Source organism: Cherax quadricarinatus, chromosome 6 (assembly GCF_038502225.1).
Source record: "Cherax quadricarinatus isolate ZL_2023a chromosome 6, ASM3850222v1, whole genome shotgun sequence".
Lineage (NCBI taxonomy): Eukaryota > Metazoa > Arthropoda > Malacostraca > Decapoda > Parastacidae > Cherax > Cherax quadricarinatus.
Window position 1 is genome coordinate 48542851 of NC_091297.1, and position 23622 is coordinate 48566472.

General features: G+C 41.1%; 1 protein-coding gene across 1 annotated transcript in view; it reads left to right on the plus strand.

Annotated features, from left to right (window-relative positions):
- The window catches only part of LOC128694485 (integrin alpha-8), a 157860-nt gene that overhangs the window by 131409 nt on the left and 2829 nt on the right, over nt 1–23622 (plus strand). Inside the window, exons 18-24 of the mRNA XM_070081543.1 lie at nt 2734–2912; nt 3427–3608; nt 3907–4063; nt 10322–10457; nt 18301–18450; nt 18672–18749; nt 23491–23535. Coding sequence (XP_069937644.1) covers nt 2734–2912; nt 3427–3608; nt 3907–4063; nt 10322–10457; nt 18301–18450; nt 18672–18749; nt 23491–23535 — 927 coding nt within the window. The remainder of the gene's footprint in view (nt 1–2733; nt 2913–3426; nt 3609–3906; nt 4064–10321; nt 10458–18300; nt 18451–18671; nt 18750–23490; nt 23536–23622) is intronic.

The window sequence follows — 23622 nt, forward strand, 5'->3', positions numbered from 1 at the left end:
TCATATGCCTTATCAAAATAGTTGGTAAAAATATTAACTCCATTGCTTGGCAACATTTCTGAAGCCCATTTAAAAAAAATGTTGATCTCATCGACGAATTGCAAAATATCAACATGTCTAATGATTTTACGCTTGTTAGTTTCGATGTCACTACCTTGTTCACAAGAGTCCTTGTTCCCGACTTGCTATCTTATTTGGAAGAAGAATTAAATGAGTTCTCTTTGCCTTTTGATAAAAATACCATTACTGAATTGATTAGGATTTGTGTAGTTGATTGCAAATTTTAGTTTGAGGGGAAATACTATGCTCAAAAACAAAGAATGGCGATGGGTAATCCATTATCCCCATTTTTGAGCAATCTTTATATGGAATTTATCGAGGCTAGACTGTTGAACGATATCCTGCCATGTAGAGCTAAATGATTCAGATATGTGGACGACATCTTGTGTCTTTGGTCAAATGATATGGCCCTGGAAACGATTTTACCAAGAATTAACGCTTTACTCCTGTCTCTTAAATTCACCGTGGAGAAAGAGATGGGCTGTAAACTTCCATTCTTAGATGTGTTGATACACTGGGTTGATAGAAAGTTTAAGTTTACAATATATAGGAAGGCCACGAATGTGTGCTTATACATTCACTACTGTTCCAACCATGAGACTAAAGTCAAAAGGAGTGTATTTCTGACTATGTTTTTGAGAGCCTATAGAGTGTGCAGTCCGGAGTTCCTAGATGAAGAAATTAAGAAAATATTTGACATTGGCATGAAACTGCGGTATCCTAAGGTGTTTGTGGAATCTGCCTTGCTGGCAGCTAAGAAAACTTATTGTAGAACAGAACCTAAGGTAACACCTCAGAGTAAGAATGTGCTGGTCCTCCCATATAACGAGAATTTATCTATCCTGCCAAATGCTCTTAGAAGATTAAATATTCAAGTAGTATTTAAAAATTCACGGACTGTTAGAAGCATCCTGATGAAGAATGCATCCCAACAACGTGTCGGTGGTATCTACAAAGATGGTTGCAATGGCTGCAGCCTATCCTATCTGGGACAAACTGGAAAGTCATTGGAGGTGAGAATGTCCCAACACCGTTATTCGATACGTATAGCAAAGGAGTCAAACGCGATTTTCAACCATATTAAAGCCTGTAATAACCCAGCAAACTGCCAGGAACCAAGAGTCATCTTCCGTTGTTCCTCTTGGCTTGAAACAAATATTGTGGAATCGGCAGTTATTAAGCATGGTAGGTAGTCATTATACAATATCAGTGACGGGCTGTTCATATTAGATGCTTTTTTAGTTGAGGCAATAGTATACTGTTTAAAATTGGGCTCTTGTACGTATGCAACAGACTATCTTAAATGTGGTGCCACATCGGGCAATTTGGGCCTTTTTTCCTGCAGTTTCTGAAGGATGAACCTGAGTTTGCCTCAGAATTAGGTGGGATGAATATCGGTGGTCATCTTGTTATTGCAAATGTCTCCCCTCCCTTTAAAAGAGTTTATGTTCATGAGCCCCATTTCCTTTACATAACTTTTAGAAGTCTCCCCTCTATATGTTAGGGTTTTCTCTCGTCATTTAAAGGACACGTTGTCCTGTGGAGGGTACAATATAATTGCCAGTGACTCCTATGTCGCAAATAATATTTATATACGTATTTAAAGTTATTCTTGTTATAGCGGAATATGACTGAATTTATTATTATTGTTACGTTAATTACGTTTAGGTTACAATATCAATCCATACCACGGGTGGAAATAGAACCCGCGGTCAGATAGTCTCAAAACTCCAGACCGTAGCGTTAGCCACTGGACCAGCTAGCCACAATAAGATTCGTCCAACTAGGTATATTTCTACACCATAGGAAGGTTAACATAGGCACCACTGTGACCACAAATGCAAGTTTTTACAGACGAATCTCCAGCTAGCGTGGCCGTGACGAACTCTAGCTCAAGTCCCCTAAAAGCCGTCAACATGGCTCACGAAATCGTGTCATTACGATTTCGTTAGTCATGTTTACAATATCAATGCTTGTGGGATTTTTCTAATGCTATAATATTCATCCTTCTGGCTATTGTGCCTGTGGGCACTTCGGTTCCTTCTCTTCTCTCCCTCTCTCACTCCAGTGAAGCGGTCCTCTGGAACGTATTCGCGTGGAAACCCCCCTCTTTCCTGCAATTTTGCAAGCTCCTGATGATGTCTTGATTGCAAAACGAAAGGCGTAGAGCTATCATTCTACTCCCCCGCGGTTGTTTTGCATGCATATATACATATATATATATATATATATATATATATGTCGCCATCCAGAGGGGAAATGCTTGCTGCATACTTGGCTCACGTCCAGCCTCGGAGGAGCTGGAGGAAATTCATCATCTTTGATACATTGTGCCATTGTATTCATGTTTATGTTTTTTTCTGTAAATGTATTTTGTTTATTAATAAATGTTCACATAGAATTAGAAACATATAGGGGGTGGTAGGAGAAGAAAATATTCAAACAGCTCCGGGGAGAACCTTGAGTTTTCTCTGAGGTACGTTTATTGTCTTCTCTGAGGATGAGGGTCCCCATTCCAGCTATAGAGGTGGTACTTCTATATATATATATATATATATATATATATATATATTTATATATATATATATATATATATATATATATATATAAACAAACATTGTAACCCAAGAACAGTTATGTCTTAAACCACTTAATGAGAAACTCGTCTTTCAGGTGGAGTTCAGATTATGGCTGATACCTTCGGCTAACTTCTTCAGCTCCTTGAGGACTCACGAGGCAGTCTTCAACATGACAGCCAACGTGACCACCACCTCGGGAGTGACCAACCCAGCTGCGGCTCACACCACCTTCCAAATCCCGATCACAGTGACGCCATCGTTGGATTTAACGAAGTATGGAACTACTTAGCTGGGTTTAGGAAAGAGCGGCATTATTATTATTATCTTCATAATCATTATCATCATTATAAATAATTTCCGTCGTCATCGTCACTGCTGATGTTAGTAGAAGTGGTAGTATTTTCATAGGGAAGCACTAAACCCGTAGGAGTTAAAAAAGCTACTACTACTGCTAGTACTACTAATACTTATTACTACTACTACTGTAACAAGTACTACTACTACTAATAATAATATTTTTATTATAATAATAATTACAATAATAATAATAATAATAATAATAATAATAATAATAATAATAATAATAATGACTGATTAATAATAATAATAATAATAATAATAATAATAATAATAATAATAATAATAATAATAATAATAATAATTAAAAAATAACAATAATAATTAAAAAATAATAATAATAATTAAAAAATAATAATAATAATTAAAAAATAATAATAATAATTACAATGATTAACAAATAATGATAATAAGTGTATACACCCACCAGAGAAGCTTCAGTACCTGGTGTAGTCGAGTACAACAACTCGGTCTACTTCAAGACTCCATCAGAGGCTACGTCTGAAGAAGAACTGGGAAACGAGATCAAACACAAGTTCAAGATCTTCAACGGCAACAAGTTCTCTATTTACGCAACAGAGGTCACCTTAATGTGGCCACTCAAAATTGACGGTAAGGAATAAAAAAAAAAAATGTCGTACTACCTTTGCTGGAACAGTTCACGAATGGTCATTACCTGCAGCGACTATGACCTGACAATGGTCCTTCCCGAGCCGTTCTCAAGTCATAACAGCTAGAGGTGGATCGCAATGTCGTGATAGGTTTCCTCTTTAGATAGATGCGGATTATTTGTGAATTGATGTTAATGTTTGAAGCTTCTGAACTACATGAAACTTGAACATTTGCATAGCTGAGAGGTTAAAAATACTGTTGCTACGTATTTCTAAACTCCTGGATTGTTTCCTTCTAGGAATGTATCTCCTTTACCCGATGGGATACCCAAGTATCACTGGGGTCCGTCCTGAATACTGCGTCTTTACTGGGGAGGAGCTCAAATTTATGGAAAGCTCGTCTGATAAAGGATATCAAGAAAGACTAGACACAAGAACTCTTACAATGCTTGACAAGTAAGTGTTGCTTCACAGTGCAAGTTTTGAAGTGACTTCTGAAGAAACTTTTCTAGTGCACTCAAATAAATATCACTAAGTTCACCCACTTAATTGTCAGTTGAGTGTATGATTTCACTTTTTTATTAATTAGACCGACGAACTAAAAATATTTCCCAAACATCTTTTATTTTTTTTCAAGTCAACATAATTGCCCCTCGCTCGATTACTCTCATCATTCACCTACCCAGTTTATAAGCAGGAGTCAGCCACATCACACACGTGGAGCTTACGATCATGGACACAGGGTCGGGTTAACTGAAGCTTCCATTCGTGTGTCTATATCTCCAAGATATGCTCGAATTAGAATAGCCACCATTATGAAGGTCGAGATAGGGCGGCCTTGTTTACATACTGGCCGTGTCTGGATACCCCCACACTTTTTTTTACGAACTGAGAGCTCATACACAGTAACACACGTTGGAGTTCATTGACTTGGTGTACATGAAATTAAGCACGCCATTATAACTGGCTAAAATAGGTGTACAATAATCCATTTGCATGGTGTTGTCCTTAGCGTTGAGTCTCTGAGCTCTGTGGTACTCCAACCAGCATGGTGCCCCAGAAGAGCGCAAGGCACTCAGAGGCTGGATTAGAGGTGCATCCCCTTCTAGTCTGGACCAATGGCTGAGTCTGTGAGCAAAGAGATAGGAACTGGGCTAGGGGCAAATAGTCCTACAAAGAACCATTCCCATAACTTTTAGCTGGTTCCAATGAACCATGATAATGAAAAACATGACAATGTTGCTACATGTTGCTTCATAACAACCATGACAATGTTTAGGTTGCTTTATAGCACTCAGCTGAGTTCACTAAATGTCTTGCGGCCTCTCAGTCGAAACTCGTTTGACGGAAGAATTAAAACTTGAATTCCAAAGTGTCTTCTGCTGGATAAAGAGAGTGCCACTAGCCTTGTGTGAGTTAGATCTTGCGCTACTAACTCTAACTCTTGTTAGAGCATCTGTTGTCAGAACTTGATGTCAATGCTTCAGCATAAAAAAAAAGGTCAGTTCACTCATTTTTTCCATTTTCTTGAAGAAGGAATGGTGGTGCCTCTGTTCCGGGATCTAATTAACCCATACTCTTCACATCCGGTACCTATATTACATATGTGAATGTCCATGCAAATACATAAAGAATAACAAATAACCAGCACATAGGAGAGAGGAGCTTACGACGACGTTTCGGTCCGACTTGGACCATTTACAAAGTCACACTAACAAAAAGGAGAGAAGGAGGGAGTGTACATAGGCCAGCGGACAGGGACGGGACAAGAGAGGTCATAGGAAAGGAACAAAAGTATTGGTAAAGGCAGTAGTAGTAGCAGTAGTAGTAGTGGAGTCAAAGACTAAGAAAGAGGAGCACTCTAAGTGAGCTAGGGGCCTACAAAGGGTAGGAACAAGAACATAGAGGGGGAAAAATAATAGTAATGGACCAAATACCAAAGGCAGAGGAAAGAAAACCCAAAGGTGAACGAGGAAAGACGAAAAGGAAAGAGGGAGAAGGGGAGAAGGGGGAAAAAGCATCACGTTAAGTCACGGGTGTTCTGAAGTTTGGAGCATTTGACAATGTAATGGGAGAGGAAGGCATCTACAGAGACAGCCACGACTAAGATTCATACAAGGGAGGATTCAACCAGACGGCGACAGTGAAAGTTAGACGTGGGGTAGACAGTTTTAGCGGAAGAACAGTTAATAGGATAACTGTGATCTCTGACATGACAGAAAAGAGCATTGTTAGTGTCGGCAAGCCTAACACTACTTTTGTGCTCCCTGAGTCTGTCAGAAAGAGAACAACCAGTTTCTCCAAAGTACTGAAGAAGACAAGAGGAGCAAGAAATAGAGTAGACACCAAGAGAATCTATAGAGGGAGGAGAGGTATGAACTAGATTGGTGTGAAGAGTGTTAGTATGGCGAAGGGCAGATGACACGAAAACGTTGAATGAGGTCAAAGTCAGGAGGACAGAGGTCGGAGAGAGACCTTAGTTTTTTGTTGAAAGTTCTCTTGATGCGATCAAGAGGGATGGAAACGAGAGAACTTTCGACAAAAAACTAAGGACTCTCTCCGACCTCTGTCCTCCTAACTTTGACCTTGTTCAACGTTTTCGTGTCGTCTGCCCCTCTCTACCCTATTTCTATGGCCTTCCCAAAACTCAGAAACTTAATATTCCTCTACGTCCCATCATATCCTCTAGAGGCTCTGTCTCTTATTCTCTTGCTTCTTGGCTGGCCAAAACCCTCACTTCCTTTCTTGGCACTTTTTCTCCTGCCCACCTTCGTCACTCTTAAGACTGTTTGCTCTCTCCCGACCTGTAAGACGCTTAGTCTTGACGTTAAGTCTCTCTTCACAAATGTCCCTCTTGATGATGTCCTTAATTTTCTCAGAGAGAAGGCCAGTGAAAGGTTACTTCATCTCCCTATACTTACTGATGTAGTGATCTTATCCGCCTTTGTGTGGACTCAAATTCCTTTTCCTTCCAAGGCAAATATTATTCTCAAGCTTCGGTGTCGCTATGAGCTCTCCTCTTTCCCTTGTTCTTGCTAATTTCTATATGGAATACTTCGAGACTGTTCTTCTTCCTAATATTGATGTGCGCCCTTCACTCTGGCTCCGCTATGTTGATGACATCTTTGCTCTTTGGCCTCATGACTCTAGTCTCTTTCAACTATTCCTTGCTGCCCTTAATAGTCTTGCCCCTTCCATTAAGTTTAAAGCTGAATGGGAATCTAATTCATTGCTTCCTTTCCTTGATGCTCATGTCCACAGTTTAGATACAAGTTTTGCCTTTTCCGTGTACCGGAAGCCTATGCAGTGGCATGTACATTCACTACTTTTCTTATCATGCTTCTTCTGTCAAGAAAAGTGCTCTCCACATTTGTGATCCTCAGTTCCTTGAAACAGAAATTTGCTCTCTTTGTAATTCATTTTCCCATCTTGGCTACCCTTCCCATTTCATAGACTCTGCCTTCTCACATGCTAAACGGACTTTCTTCTCTCCCAAACTCTCTACTCCTGGGACCTCTCCTGTCCTTTGCCTTCACTATATTTCCAGTCTTTCTAGTCTCAACAACTCTCCCTTCCTTAGGTATCAAACTTACTTTCTCTCATACTAACACTCTTCGCACCAATCTAGTTCATACCTCTCCTCCCTCTATAGATGCTCCTTGTGTCTACTCTATTTCTTGTTCCTCTTGCCCTCTTCAGTACTTTGGAGAAACTGGTCGTTCTCTTTCTCACAGGCTCAGGGAGCACAAAAGTACATAAGAACATAAGAACGAAGGAACACTGCAGAAGGCCTACTGGCCCATGCGAGGCAGGTCCAAGTCTCCTACCGGCTTAAGCCAATGCACCCGACCTAGTCAGGTCAGGTCACATTGACTTAAGGGAGGAACACGGCAACCGACCTGGTAGCACAAGCTATCAGGTCTAACTCACACCCACCCACATCCACTCATGTATTTATCCAACCTATTTTTAAAGCTACACAACGTTCTGGCCTCTATAACGGTACTTGGGAGTTTGTTCCACTCATCCACAACTCTATTACCAAACCAGTACTTTCCTATATCCTTCCTGAATCTGAATTTTTCCAACTTAAAACCATTGCTGCGAGTCCTCTCTAGGCTAGATATTTTCAGCACACTATTTACATCCCCTTTATTTATTCCTGTCTTCCATTTATACACCTCAATCATATCCCCCCTAATTCTACGTCTTTCTAGAGAGTGCAGATTCAGGGCCCTTAGTCTATCCTCATAGGGAAGGTTTCTGATACATGGGATCAACTTTGTCATCCTCCTTTGTACATTTTCCAGAGAATTTATATCCATTCTGTAATAAGGTGACCAAAACTGTGCAGCATAATCTAAATGAGGCCTAACCAAGGATGTATAGAGTTGAAGAACAACCTGAGGACTCCTATTATTTATGCTTCTTGATATGAAGCCAAGGATTCTATTAGCTTTATTGCGAACACTTATGCACTGTTGTCTTGGTTTCAGATTACTGCTAACCAGAACTCCTAAATCTTTTTCGCAATCCGTAATATTAAGATCTACATTATTTAGTTTATATGTGGCATGGTTATTGTCCTGTCCAACATTTAGAACTTTGCATTTGTCTATATTAAACTGCATCTGCCACTTCTCCGACCACTGCATCAGTCTATTCAAATCTTCCTGGAGTGCTCGAATGTCCTCGTCAGAATGAATTCGACGGCCTATTTTGGTGTCATCGGCAAACTTGCCGATGTCGCTCTTTATGCCCTCATCTATGTCGTTTATGTAGATTGTGAACAGCAGGGGGCCCAACACTGACCCCTGTGGAACACCGCTCGTGACACTTCCCCACTCTGATTTCTCCCCATTTATGCAAATTCTCTGCTGCCTATTTGTCAACCATGCCTCTATCCAGGAAAAAATTTCTCCTCCTATTCCATGTGCTTTAATTTTCCTCAATAGTCTCTGATGTGGGACCCTGTCAAAAGCCTTACTGAAGTCCATATACACAATATCATATTCATTACCATGATCTACCTCCTCAAATACCTTAGTGAAAAAAGTTAATAAATTCGTAAGGCAGGAACGCCCCTTTGTAAAACCAAAAACCAAAAACCAAAAAGTAGTGTTAGGCTTGCCGACACTAACAATGCTCTTTTCTGTCATGTCAGAGATCACAGTCATCCTATTAACTTTTCTTCTGCTGAAACTGTCTACCCTACGTCTAACTTCCACAGTCGCTGTCTGGTTGAATGCTCCTTTATACACAACTTTCCTTGCAAAAATCTTAGTCCTGGCTTCGTCTATGTAAATGCCTTCCTTTCCCATTACATTGTAAAATGCTCCAAACTTCAGAACACCCGTGACTTAGCATGATGCTTATTTCCCCTTCTCCCCTTCTCCCTCTTCCCTTTTCGTCTTTCCTCTTTCACCTTTGGGTTTTCTCTCTTCTGCCTTCGGTATTTGGTCCATTACTAATATATTTTCCCCTCTGTGTTCTTGCTCCTACCCTTTGTCAGCCCCTAGCTCACTTAGGTCGGCCCCTAGCTCACTTAGAGTGCTCCTCTTTCTTAGTCTTTGACTAACTCCACTGCTGCTACTACTGCCTCTACCACTACTTTTCTTTTTTTCCTACGTCCTCTCTTGTCACGTCATTGTCTACTGTCCTATGTACGCTCCGTCCTGCTCTCCTTTTTGTTAATGTGACTTTGTAAATGGTCCAAGTCGGACCGAAACGTCGTCGTAAGCTCCTCTCTCTCCAATGTGCTGGTTATTTGTGTATTGCTCCAGTCACAGTATTGTACCTTTTTATTATTTACATAAGGAATTCCTACCGTGACAAGAAGTTACCACTGTCCCCTGTCTTTGTGGTTGAGTGGGAAACGAAGGCTTCTTATTTCGATCTCCTAGCGTCATCCGTGGATCCCACGCTGTAGTCGGTGTACTCCAGCCATGTGAGATATATCTTGCTTGTATATCAGCAGACATACTAGCGTTTTCTTGCGATTTAGTTAGACTTGTTATCATTGGAAGGAGCTCCAGTGGCAGTCATTATGGCAGCTCTTGATTCCCTCCTGTCCTGGAACATAACTGAAACATCCGCGCTCTCATATTATAATAATGAATGACGCCTTATTTTATATAATTTCCTTCATTCATGTAACACCTTACTTTTTTTTAACTAGACGTTTAATATTTTCATGACGCTGATAAAGAGAATTTTATAATGTGTTGGTTAGTGAATTTTTCTAATTTGTAGAACCGACAACACGCCGCTTGTTATCACATTCTGATTAGTTGATTTATTCCAACCAACACTATACATATTCACCTGTAATATAAAATTAAATCCCCTTGATTTACATAAATTTATTAAAGGACTCATATGAAAATATTCCCAGTTGATCTAAACTAATATAACTATAAGTAATATCACAGTCATATACACTGACAAACCTCCGAAATTTATTATTATTATTATTATTATTATTATTATTATTATTATTATTATTATTATTATTATTATTATTATTATTATTCCTCACTATACTGTGACATCAGCATCAATTTTAACTCACATCATCCCCCAGGCCTAGACAAACTATTATTTAATCAGATTTCTTTTGCTGTTTTTAATATTCTTTTAATTTCAATATTTAAGGTGCATTATAAACATTTGAGAATTCCTCATATATGTAGTGCGTGTGTACATTTGTCTCAGGAATGTTCCTGGGTCAGTAGTGGCTGGCAAGAACACCGAGTATGCCTTGTTTAACTGTTCTTTTGGAGAACTTGGAGAGAAAGAGGAAGTATACATCCAACTAAGATATCGTTTGGTACAAAGAACGATAGAAAAGGTAAGTTGCCCACGATATTTGTATATTACTAGAAGCATAATTTTCTTCACTGACTGATTCCTGTCAAATAGTTTCTGATATACCTGTTCAGTACTCTGAATCGCCCAATACCCATCCCGCGGGTGCTAGTCAAAATATTACAGAGGTACATAATAGTTGAACAAGGTACAAAGGTAATGAATCATGTAAATAAATTTGCTTACTTGCGTTTATACATGGCTTCAATCATGAACAAATTATAGAGTAATGAGCAGTTCACACGTCTACACCCAGTCACAACTGTAATGAGATATCAGTGCAAATATTAATTGTTGGGTCACGCACACACACCGCGTGCGAGAGTCACGCATTCCGTGCTCCGCGAATATAAGTGTTTCTAAGGGCTAACCACGGGTACTGCAGGGGTCACTAAGTGTGTCAGGGTAGTGAACAATCCTTGAAACGATTTACAACTTGCCCTGAGCCACATAAGTGTGGGGAGTGTGCCACAATCTTATAAGTGAACTAGAAAGTGATACTTGGTGGTGCATTCAGAGTGGGCAGGTCTAGTGTGCTCCAGGCGACGTTGCCACGTGTCACACAAGAAAGATAATAAAGTGAAACAAATGTGTGACCAGTGAAAGAAATACAGTGATTAGGGTACAGTATATATCGAGAAGAAATGGAGGTGGATTTGCACCAGGTGGGGAGAAATTTTCTCCAGGAGGGGGGTATCAGCCCCTTCAGCCCCTTTCAGCCCTGAGGGGCCCAGCCCTCTCAGAAGGGGCAAGCATCTTGTTTACTGCTACAGTGAGTAATTGATCCCAGATGCAGTACCAGTATGCGATGTGTGGTCAAGCAACCGCCGCTCCATGCGGTCCAGTGTTACAAAGTGTAGTTTAATAAAATACAGTCCATCTCTTACCTTAGCAAGACAATTAAGGAAAATCCTGCTCCTACTTTATTACCATGGTAAAGATAGTGTACATTGTTGTCTATGCTTAAGACAGCAAGAATCAAACATTCTGCTTTGCTTCATGAAGGAAGTGGCAAGGAAGAAAAAGTACTAGGTCAGCTTTTCCTTTATGTGCGAGGGGCAGTCACGGTGTAGGACGCTGTGGCATCTTCAGATTACTTTTGACTCTACTGAGAGTCACACTGACGCCAGGATAACCAACAAAGAACGATTTGTGTGTTAGTGTGAACAAAGCGTTTCACAAAGCACAATAAACACTTACAGAGAAGTGTGATCAGCTTCTTCAGTGATAAGATTGTGAACAATGAAGACAAATCTTGTGGAACATAGTGTACCAGTGTGTGTATTCCTAGACTATGGAAGACATGGACATCCAAGAACACTTCAGCTTCTATCAAGTCACTGATACCTGTCGAGGGTGTGAAGAACGCCATAGCTCACGGTACAAGAGCAAGGTAGGTTACGAATTTCTTGTAGTACGGGGGACTGCGCAGTTCTTGAGTCACAAGGAGTTTGTAATCAACCTATAGTCGGCAGTGAGGTGCGGACTTTTGAGTCCACACAAGTACGTAATTTTGTCAGCAATCAGTGAATGAAATATGCTGACATAACACCCCCTAGGGGTAATTTATAATCTTACAAATTATAACTCATTTCAGCCCATTGAGGAATGACTTCGACAGCTTCTCAAGACCTCGTCTGCAGGGGTGGCTGTGCAGGCGATGACCTGTCTTTCTAAGTTAAGTTTTCCCTATATTTAAAATTATATCTTAGCTGGAATCCCATTTTTCAACAATTTTGTTTTTTGGTCCTTTGAACCGGATAAAGGCCACACTGAAAAAAAAAATTGTTGAGAAATGGGATTCCAGCTAAGATATAATTTTAAATATAGGGAAAACTTAACTTAGAAAGATAGCTCATCGCCTGCACAGCCACCCCTGCAGACGAGGTCTTGAGAAACTGTCGAAGTCATTCCTCAATGGGCTGAAATGAGCTATAATTTGTAAGATTATAAATTACCCCTAGGAGGTGTTATGTCAGCATATTTCATTCACTGATTTCTGACAAAATTACGTACTTGTGTGGACTCAAAAGTCCGCACCTCACTGCCAACTATAGGTTGATTACAAACTCCTTGTGACTCAAGAACTGCTCAGTCCCCCGTACTACAAGAAATTCGTAACCTACCTTGCTCTTGTAGCATGAGCTATGGTGTTTTTCACACCTTCGACAGGTATCGGTGACTTGATAGAAGCTGAAGTGTCCTTGTATGTCCACGTCTTCCATAGTCTAGGAATACGCACACTGGTACACTATGTTCCACAAGATTTGTCTTCATTGTTCACAATCTTATCACTGAAGAAGCTGATCACACTTCTCTGTAAGTGTTTATTGTGTTTTGTGAGACACTTTGTTCACACTAACGCACAGATCGTTCTTTGTTGGTTATCCTGGCGTCAGTGTCACTCTCAGTAGAGTCAAAAGTAATCTGATGACATCACAACGCCCCACGCCGTCACTGCCCCTAGCACATAAAGGAAAAACTGACCTAGTACTTTTTCTTCCTTGCCACTTCCTCCAAGAAGCAAAGCAAAATGTTTGATTCTTGCTGTCTTAAGCATAGACAACAATGTACACTATCTTTACCATGGTAATAAAGTGGGAGCAGGATTTTCCTTAATTGTCCTGCTAAGATAAGAGATGAACTGTCTTTTATTAAACTACACTTTGCAACATTGGACCGCAAGGAGCGTCGACCACGTCGTATACTGGTACTGCATCTGGGATCAATTACTCGCTGTAGCAGTAAACAAGATGTTTGCCCCTTCTGAGATGGCTGGGCCCCTCAGGGCTGAAAGGGGCTGAAGGGACTGATACCCCCCTCTGGAGAAAATTTCTCCACACCAGGACATCACATCGAGCTGAACAATCTACAGGCTGATTCAAGTTTATACCCACACATTCTCACATATACAGACTCACATTCTCTTTCCCCTGCACCCTCTCCTGCCAATCTCCTACTCCTTCCCCTGATCCCCCCTTTCTCTCTGACCCTCCTTCTCCCCACCTCTCTCTCTTTCCCCCTCTCCCTCTCCCATTCTCCACCTTTGCTTCTCCCTCCTCCTTACTCCCCATATTCCCCCTCTATCCTCATCCCCATCCATCTCCCATTTAGCCACTGTCTACAGCTTCCTCCTCTACCCCCTCCCCCACACTCAGACAAACACACTACAAAACAAACACACAGAATTACATAAGTTTTTCATTCTGTGGCAACCAAAACAAAAAAAAATGGTTGACAGAGAGCAGGAAGGAAAACCAAGGGACTGGAGGATGAACCTGCAGAGAAAGATTGGGCAGCAGAGCTCATGAAAAGGGAACATGAATGGGGAAAGAAGCTAGAAGAACTTAGCATGAGAATGGAAGAGAGGATAGATGCAGAATGCAAGAAGTGGGAGATGCAAGTCACAGCAGCAGAGGCTGGGATACAGAGATTAGAAGAGGAACTGAAAAATCTGAAACAGCCTAAAGAACTAAAGAACAATTTGGGAATGACATCAGAGACTGCTACCTCAGTCACAAACAAGGGGACTGTAGGGAATGAAGGAGTGTAACTGCTTGCAGAAGCCCTATCACACCATTGTGGAGCCTGAGAAAAAGAGAGAATCACATCTGGAGCAATAGAGGGGACTGTAGAAGATGAAAGAGCTAAGCTATATGTGGAGGCCCTAACAGACCACAACAGAGCCCAGGATCCTGCAGGAGAAAGCAAGACTAAGGGACATGCCAGCGTACCGGAAGGTGTATCTAGACCACAAAAGTACACAAGAAATAAAGGCAGAAACTGAGAGAGATGGTACAAAGATGAAAGGAGGAAAGAGAGGTGAAGATGGAGATGGACAGCAGAACCCAGACTCAGGCAGAAGATCAAATACAGCCTCCCTCACAACCACCTACAGAAGACCCCCAACCAGGACAACCTCAATGCAACCAAACATTCTAACCCAAAACAAACATGCCATATCCAATGCCCCCACCCACTTCATTACAAACTCCACCTCCACAGCAACCACCCATAGTTCCTTCTCAGGTCTCCCACTTCCCCAACCCCAACATACCCCCGAAACCACAGTTTTAGAAAATAAGTTGAAGATGTGGTATACAAATGCACATGGGATAACAAATGAGTATGAGGAGTGGCATGAAAGAATCAAGGAGACATCCCCAGACATAATAGCACTCACAGAAACAAAGCTCACCAGGATGATAACAGATGCAATCTTTCCACCTTGATATCAAATCCTCAGGAAAGATAGAGGGAGGAGAGGGGGAGGAGGACTTGCACTGCTCATTAAAAACCAGTGGGGATTTGAGAAAATGGAAGGAATGGATGGCATAGGTGAAAGGGACTACTTAGTAGGAACAATCCAGTCTGAGGGCCATAAGGTGGTAATTGCAGTAATGTACAACCCACCACAGAACTGCAGGAGGCCAAGAGAAGAATACGACAAGAGCAACAGAGCAATGGTCTACACACTTGCAGAGGTGGCCAGAAGTGCTCACATGGGGGAAACAAAGTTGCTAGTCATGGGTGATTTCAATCATAAGGAGAATGACTGGGGAAACCTGGAGCCCCATGGGGGTCTCGAAATATGGAGAGCCAAGGTGATGGATGTAATACTGGAAAGCCTCATGCATCAACATGTAAGAGACACTACAAGAGAGAGAGGTGAGGACGATCTAGCAAGACTGGAACTTGTATTCACCTTGAGTAATGAGGACATCGAGGATATCATATATGAATGGCGCCTAAGGGCTAGTGATCATGTGATTCTGTGCTTTGACTATGTAGTTGAGCTACAGGCGGAAAAACTTGCAGGAATAGGATGGGAAAAACCAAACTACAAAAGTGGGGACTACATAGACATGAGGAACTTCCTGCAAGACGTTCAGTGGGAGAGAGAAATGCGGGAAAATCAGTAAAAGAAATGATGGACTATGTGAAAACAAAATGCAGTGAGGCAGAGGAGAGGTTTGTTCCCAAGGGAAACAGAAACTAGGTGTTCTAGAGAATGTGAAAGGTACAGAAGACAAAGGACCCAGGTGAACAAAGAGATCAGCCGAAGAACCAGAAACGAATATGCACAGATAAGAAGGGAGGCTCAGCGACAATATGAAAATGATAGCATCGAAAGTCAAGTCTGACCCAAAGCTGTTGAATAGCCATATCAGGAGGAAAACAACAGTCAAGGACCAGGTAATCAGACTGAGGAAGGATGATTAAGAGTTCACAAGAAATGACCAAGAGGTATGTGAGGAGCTCAACACACCATTTAAAGAAGTATTTGCAGTGGAAACTGGTAGAACTCAAGGAAATCATAACAGGGAGGTACACCAACAAGTGCTGGATGAGGTACACATAACCGAGGAGGAGGTGAAGAAGCTGCTATATGAACTTGATACCTCAAAGGCGGTAGGAGCAGATAACATCTCTTCGTGGGTCCTTAGAGAGGGAGCAGAGATGCTGTGTGTGCCACTAACAAAGATCAACACATCCATTGAAACTGGGCAACTCCCTGAGGTATGGAAGATTGCAAATGTTGTCCCGATTTTTAAAAAAGGAGACAGACACAAGGTATTAAACTGCAGACCTGTGTCACTAACGTGTATAGTATGCAAAGCCATGGAGAAGATCATCAAGAGGAGAGTCGTGGAGCGCCTGGAAAGAAACAAGTGTATAATCGACAACCAGCACGGTTTCAGGGAAGGAAAATCCTGTATCACAGACCTACTGGAGTTTTATGACAAGTTTTATGCAAGAAGGCCTTCGACACAGTTCCTCATAAGAGGTTACTGCAAAAGCTAGAGGATCAGGCACACATAACAGAAAAGGCACTACAATGGATCAGAGAATACCTGACAGGGAGGCAACAACGAGTCATGGTACGTGACGAGGTGTCAGAGTGGGCGCCTGTGACAAGCGGGGTTCCTCAGGGGTCAGTCCTAGGACCTGTGCTTTTTTTGGTGTATGTGAATGATATAACGGAAGGGATAGATTCAGAAGTGTCCTTGTTTGCAGATAATGTGAAGTTATTGAGGAGAATTAAATCGGTCGAGGATCAGGCAGGACTACAAAGCGACCTGGACAGGCTACAAGCCTGGTCCAGCAACTGGCTCATGGAATTTAACCTTGCCAAATGCAAAGTCATGAAGATCGAGGAAGGGCAAAGAAGACCGCAGACAGAGTATGGTCTAGTTGGCCAAAAACTGCGAACCTCACTCAAGGAAAAAGACCTTGGCGTGAGTATAACACCGAGCACATCTCCTGAGGTGCACATCAGTGAGATAACTGCTGCAGCGTACGGGCGTTTGGCAAACCTAAGGATAGCGTTCCGATAGTACAAGGGTTGCAACAAGACTAGTCCCAGAGCTAAGGGGATTATCCTACGAAGAAAGGTTAAGGGAAATTGGCCTGACGACACTGGAGGACAGGAGGGTCAGGGGATACATGATAACAACCTATAAAATACTGCGCGGAATAGACAAGGTGGAGAAAGACAGGATGTTCCAGAGATGGGACACAAAAACAAGGGGTAACAATTGAAGTTGAAGACTCAGATGAGTCAAAGGGATGTTACGAAGTATTTCTTCAGTCATAGAGTTGTCAGGCAGTGGAACAGCCTAGAAAGTGACGTAGTGGAGGCGGGAACCATACACAGTTTTAAGACGAGGTATAATAAAGCTCATGGAGCAGGGAGAGAGAGGACCCAGTAGCAATCAGTGAAGAGGCGGGGCCAGGAGCTATGACTCGATTCCTGCAACCACAAATAGGTGAGTACAAATAGGTGAGTATACACACACACACACACACACACACACACACACACACACACACACACACACACACACACACACACACACACACACACACACACACACACACACACACACACACACACACACACACACACACACACACACACACACACACACACACACACACACACACACACACACTCAAACTAGGTAAATGTGACAACTGAAGTTCTGGTCTTCTAGCTGTCTTTATACACATGAAAGTTAAGATTATGTTATATAATTGCTAATTCAGCCTCTTTTGTGTGTGGTGGTACCTTCCTCCTCATCATCCATATTCTTGTTAAAAGTCTTAGTCTGAAAAAAGTCAGAGCTCTCTGTCTACTTCTAACTGGATCATTTATGTTCAAATACACAAATGCCCAAATGTCTGCCTCTTTTGTCTATGTAAACCAAATCACGACAATCATAAATTTGGTAAATGCCTAGTATTTCTACTGACTGGTTGCTTGTGATTTTTGAAGATGCAATTTCCTGTTTTTTGGGGTAAGAGAGTACCTAGAACATTTTATGATATTTTAAAGTGATAATATAGTTGGGTTAGGTTAGTTAAGATTCATCAGGAAACAAAATCGCTTCCTCATACAGGTCTTACATGATGACCCGCCACTGGAGTTTTTGGTCACCTGACCGATGGCTTCCACAGGATTAACCGTCCACCCCTTTAAAAATTGATATTAATTTGATTTTTGATGATATGCAGCGAGTTGATGATATGGAATAACTATGATGTACATATCTTTATCTATTCTCCTGGTTTGCCGGTTAATATTAGGTTATATTTGTTTTATTCAGACCCAGCTGAGTGAACTGTTCATGGTCTCATAATTCAAATAATTTTTTTTTAATTATTTACTTTTCCTGGTCTAGTTTATTGGGGCTATTAATCTTCAGAGATTAATAGCCCATATCTGTGTAGTTCTTCAACATGTTCAGAATATTGGCTCAAGAAACTGTACGTAGGATAATTATTTTAATTATATCTATATCTGCTGTGTCCCGCGGTTACAGCTGGAAGTTGGTAGTGACTTACAGAACATCTCATCACGAGCAGAACTGAAGATGCTGCAGCTTCCTCTGAGTGCTGATCCTCCGTCTGGCTCTTACGTCTCATACATCTTCACTGAGATATCATACAAGGAAGGTTCACCAAAATTTGCGGTAGGTTAAAACATATTCATTTATTCCTCTTACACTGATTATAAAAATGATAAAATATATTCACAGAATATAAATAAGACACAATATTAGGGTTACGGAATTTTATTCATGAAGACGTTTCGACCGACAAAGACTTTATCAAGAACTGATAAACTTGGTGATATAAGTTAATATGAGTCAGACAAGAACTGCAGTGTGACCTTTGTTCTCTCACTACGTAGGTGGCTTGGTGGGTGTACTTAGTCTCAATACTGGGAGGTCTACTTTTGCTTGTTCTCATCGCTCTTATATTGTGGAAGGTAAGGTCACTTTCACTTTGTACTGCGGAAGGTAAGGTCACCTTCACTTTATACTGTGGAAGGTAAGGTCACCTTCACTTTGTACTGTGGAAGGTAAGGTCACCTTCACTTTATACTGTGGAAGGTAAGGTCACTTTCACTTTGTACTGTGGAAGGTAAGGTCACTTACACTTTGTACTGTGGAAGGTAAGGTCACTTTCACTTTGTACTGTGGAAGGTAAGGTCACTTTCACTTTATACTGTGGAAGGTAAGGTCACCTTCACTTTATACTGTGAAAGGTAGGTCACCTTCACTTTATACTGTGGAAGGTAAGGTCACCTTCACTTTATACTGTGGAAGGTAAGGTCACCTTCACTTTATACTGTGGAAGGTAAGGTCACCTTCACTTTATACTGTGGAAGGTAAGGTCACCTTCACTTTATACTGTGGAAGGTAAGGTCACCTTCACTTTATACTGTGGAAGGTAAGGTCACCTTCACTTTATACTGTGGAAGGTAAGGTCACCTTCACTTTATACTGTGGAAGGTAAGGTCACCTTCACTTTATACTGTGGAAGGTAAGGTCACCTTCACTTTATAGTGTGGAAGGTAAGGTCACCTTCACTTTATACTGTGGAAGGTAAGGTCACCTTCACTTTATACTGTGGCAGGTAAGGTCACCTTCACTTTATACTGTGGAAGGTAAGGTCACCTTCACTTTATACTGTGGAAGGTAAGGTCACCTTCACTTTATACTGTGGAAGGTAAGGTCACCTTCACTTTATACTGTGGAAGGTAAGGTCACCTTCACTTTATACTGTGGCAGGTAAGGTCACCTTCACTTTATACTGTGGAAGGTAAGGTCACTTTCACTTTATACTGTGGAAGGTAAGGTCACCTTCACTTTATACTGTGGAAGGTAAGGTCACCTTCACTTTATACTGTGGAAGGTAAGGTCACCTTCACTTTATACTGTGGAAGGTAAGGTCACCTTCACTTTATACTGTGGAAGGTAAGGTCACCTTCACTTTATACTGTGGAAGGTAAGGTCACCTTCACTTTATACTGTGGAAGGTAAGGTCACCTTCACTTTATACTGTGGAAGGTAAGGTCACCTTCACTTTATACTGTGGAAGGTAAGGTCACCTTCACTTTATACTGTGGAAGGTAAGGTCACCTTCACTTTATACTGTGGCAGGTAAGGTCACCTTCACTTTATACTGTGGAAGGTAAGGTCACTTTCACTTTATACTGTGGAAGGTAAGGTCACCTTCACTTTATACTGTGGAAGGTAAGGTCACCTTCACTTTATACTGTGGAAGGTAAGGTCACCTTCACTTTATACTGTGAAAGGTAGGTCACCTTCACTTTATACTGTGGAAGGTAAGGTCACCTTCACTTTATACTGTGGAAGGTAAGGTCACCTTCACTTTATACTGTGGAAGGTAAGGTCACCTTCACTTTATACTGTGGAAGGTAAGGTCACCTTCACTTTATACTGTGGAAGGTAAGGTCACCTTCACTTTATACTGTGGAAGGTAAGGTCACCTTCACTTTATACTGTGGAAGGTAAGGTCACCTTCACTTTATACTGTGGAAGGTAAGGTCACCTTCACTTTATACTGTGGAAGGTAAGGTCACCTTCACTTTATACTGTGGAAGGTAAGGTCACCTTCACTTTATACTGTGGAAGGTAAGGTCACCTTCACTTTATACTGTGGAAGGTAAGGTCACCTTCACTTTATACTGTGGAAGGTAAGGTCACCTTCACTTTATACTGTGGAAGGTAAGGTCACCTTCACTTTATACTGTGGAAGGTAAGGTCACCTTCACTTTATACTGTGGAAGGTAAGGTCACCTTCACTTTATACTGTGGCAGGTAAGGTCACCTTCACTTTATACTGTGGAAGGTAAGGTCACTTTCACTTTATACTGTGGAAGGTAAGGTCACCTTCACTTTATACTGTGGAAGGTAAGGTCACCTTCACTTTATACTGTGGCAGGTAAGGTCACCTTCACTTTATACTGTGGAAGGTAAGGTCACCTTCACTTTATACTGTGGAAGGTAAGGTCACCTTCACTTTATACTGTGGAAGGTAAGGTCACCTTCACTTTATACTGTGGAAGGTAAGGTCACCTTCACTTTATACTGTGGAAGGTAAGGTCACCTTCACTTTATACTGTGGAAGGTAAGGTCACCTTCACTTTATACTGTGGAAGGTAAGGTCACCTTCACTTTATACTGTGGAAGGTAAGGTCACCTTCACTTTATACTGTGGAAGGTAAGGTCACCTTCACTTTATACTGTGGAAGGTAAGGTCACCTTCACTTTATACTGTGGAAGGTAAGGTCACCTTCACTTTATACTGTGGAAGGTAAGGTCACCTTCACTTTATACTGTGGAAGGTAAGGTCACCTTCACTTTATACTGTGGAAGGTAAGGTCACCTTCACTTTATACTGTGGAAGGTAAGGTCACCTTCACTTTATACTGTGGAAGGTAAGGTCACCTTCACTTTATACTGTGGAAGGTAAGGTCACCTTCACTTTATACTGTGGAAGGTAAGGTCACCTTCACTTTATACTGTGGAAGGTAAGGTCACCTTCACTTTATACTGTGGAAGGTAAGGTCACCTTCACTTTATACTGTGAAAGGTAAGGTCACCTTCACTTTATACTGTGGAAGGTAAGGTCACCTTCACTTTATACTGTGGAAGGTAAGGTCACTTTCACTTTATACTGTGGAAGGTAAGGTCACCTTCACTTTATACTGTGGAAGGTAAGGTCACCTTCACTTTATACTGTGGAAGGTAAGGTCACCTTCACTTTATACTGTGGAAGGTAAGGTCACTTTCACTTTATACTGTGGAAGGTAAGGTCACCTTCACTTTATACTGTGGAAGGTAAGGTCACCTTCACTTTATACTGTGGAAGGTAAGGTCACCTTCACTTTATACTGTGGAAGGTAAGGTCACCTTCACTTTATACTGTGGAAGGTAAGGTCACTTTCACTTTATACTGTGGAAGGTAAGGTCACCTTCACTTTATACTGTGGAAGGTAAGGTCACCTTCACTTTATACTGTGGAAGGTAAGGTCACCTTCACTTTATACTGTGGAAGGTAAGGTCACCTTCACTTTATACTGTGGAAGGTAAGGTCACCTTCACTTTATACTGTGGAAGGTAAGGTCACCTTCACTTTATACTGTGGAAGGTAAGGTCACCTTCACTTTATACTGTGGAAGGTAAGGTCACCTTCACTTTATACTGTGGAAGGTAAGGTCACCTTCACTTTATACTGTGTGGTCACCTTCACTTTATACTGTGGAAGGTAAGGTCACCTTCACTTTATACTGTGGAAGGTAAGGTCACCTTCACTTTATACTGTGGAAGGTAAGGTCACCTTCACTTTATACTGTGGAAGGTAAGGTCACCTTCACTTTATACTGTGGAAGGTAAGGTCACCTTCACTTTATACTGTGGAAGGTAAGGTCACTTTCACTTTATACTGTGGAAGGTAAGGTCACCTTCACTTTGTACTTTCACTTTATACTGTGGAAGGTAAGGTCACCTTCACTTTATACTGTGGAAGGTAAGGTCACCTTCACTTTATACTGTGGAAGGTAAGGTCACCTTCACTTTATACTGTGGAAGGTAAGGTCACCTTCACTTTATACTGTGGAAGGTAAGGTCACCTTCACTTTATACTGTGGAAGGTAAGGTCACCTTCACTTTATACTGTGGAAGGTAAGGTCACCTTCACTTTATACTGTGGAAGGTAAGGTCACCTTCACTTTATACTGTGGAAGGTAAGGTCACCTTCACTTGGAAGGTAAGGTCACCTTCACTTTATACTGTGGAAGGTAAGGTCACCTTCACTTTATACTGTGGAAGGTAAGGTCACCTTCACTTTATACTGTGGAAGGTAAGGTCACCTTCACTTTATACTGTGGAAGGTAAGGTCACCTTCACTTTATACTGTGGAAGGTAAGGTCACCTTCACTTTATACTGTGGAAGGTAAGGTCACCTTCACTTTATACTGTGGAAGGTAAGGTCACCTTCACTTTATACTGTGGAAGGTAAGGTCACCTTCACTTTATACTGTGGAAGGTAAGGTCACCTTCACTTTATACTGTGGAAGGTAAGGTCACCTTCACTTTATACTGTGGAAGGTAAGGTCACCTTCACTTTATACTGTGGAAGGTAAGGTCACCTTCACTTTATACTGTGGAAGGTAAGGTCACCTTCACTTTATACTGTGGAAGGTAAGGTCACCTTCACTTTATACTGTGGAAGGTAAGGTCACCTTAGAGTGAAGGTTTTCTTTCCACATTTACTTGCACTCATAAGTTATATTCGTAAACTCTTATGTAATTAACTTTTCCGATCACCATCCTGGTAATATACATTTTTTTTGCAGAATGATATGCAAAAAAAAAAATAAAAATAGGCTTAAATATTATTTTAAAATATAATAATTAATCAAGTGTTGCTTGAAGCCTGGCCTATTTTACGTACTGTTTATCACAATTGTCGCCAAAATAAACAAAATATTTTGGTCCATTTAAAAACAAAAATCATGTTGAGAGCGTAATAGTATTGGATGGCCGTTTCAGTTTAAAATTTATGTAAATAATACAAAAAATGTTTTAATATACTTTAGAATATGACAAGTTTTGATTTCTTCTCTGTTGGAAAACTTTCTCAGATGAATCACATTAAAATGTAAGGTATTCTTTAATGGGAATTTTTATTTCTTGCAGTGCGGCTTCTTCAAGCGCAACCGTCTTAAGCAACCTGACAACTTGGTAAGTTCTCTTACAACTATTGTACAGAACTTGGAAAGTTCTCTTAGAACCATTGTACAGAACTTGGAAAGTTCTCTTAGAACCATT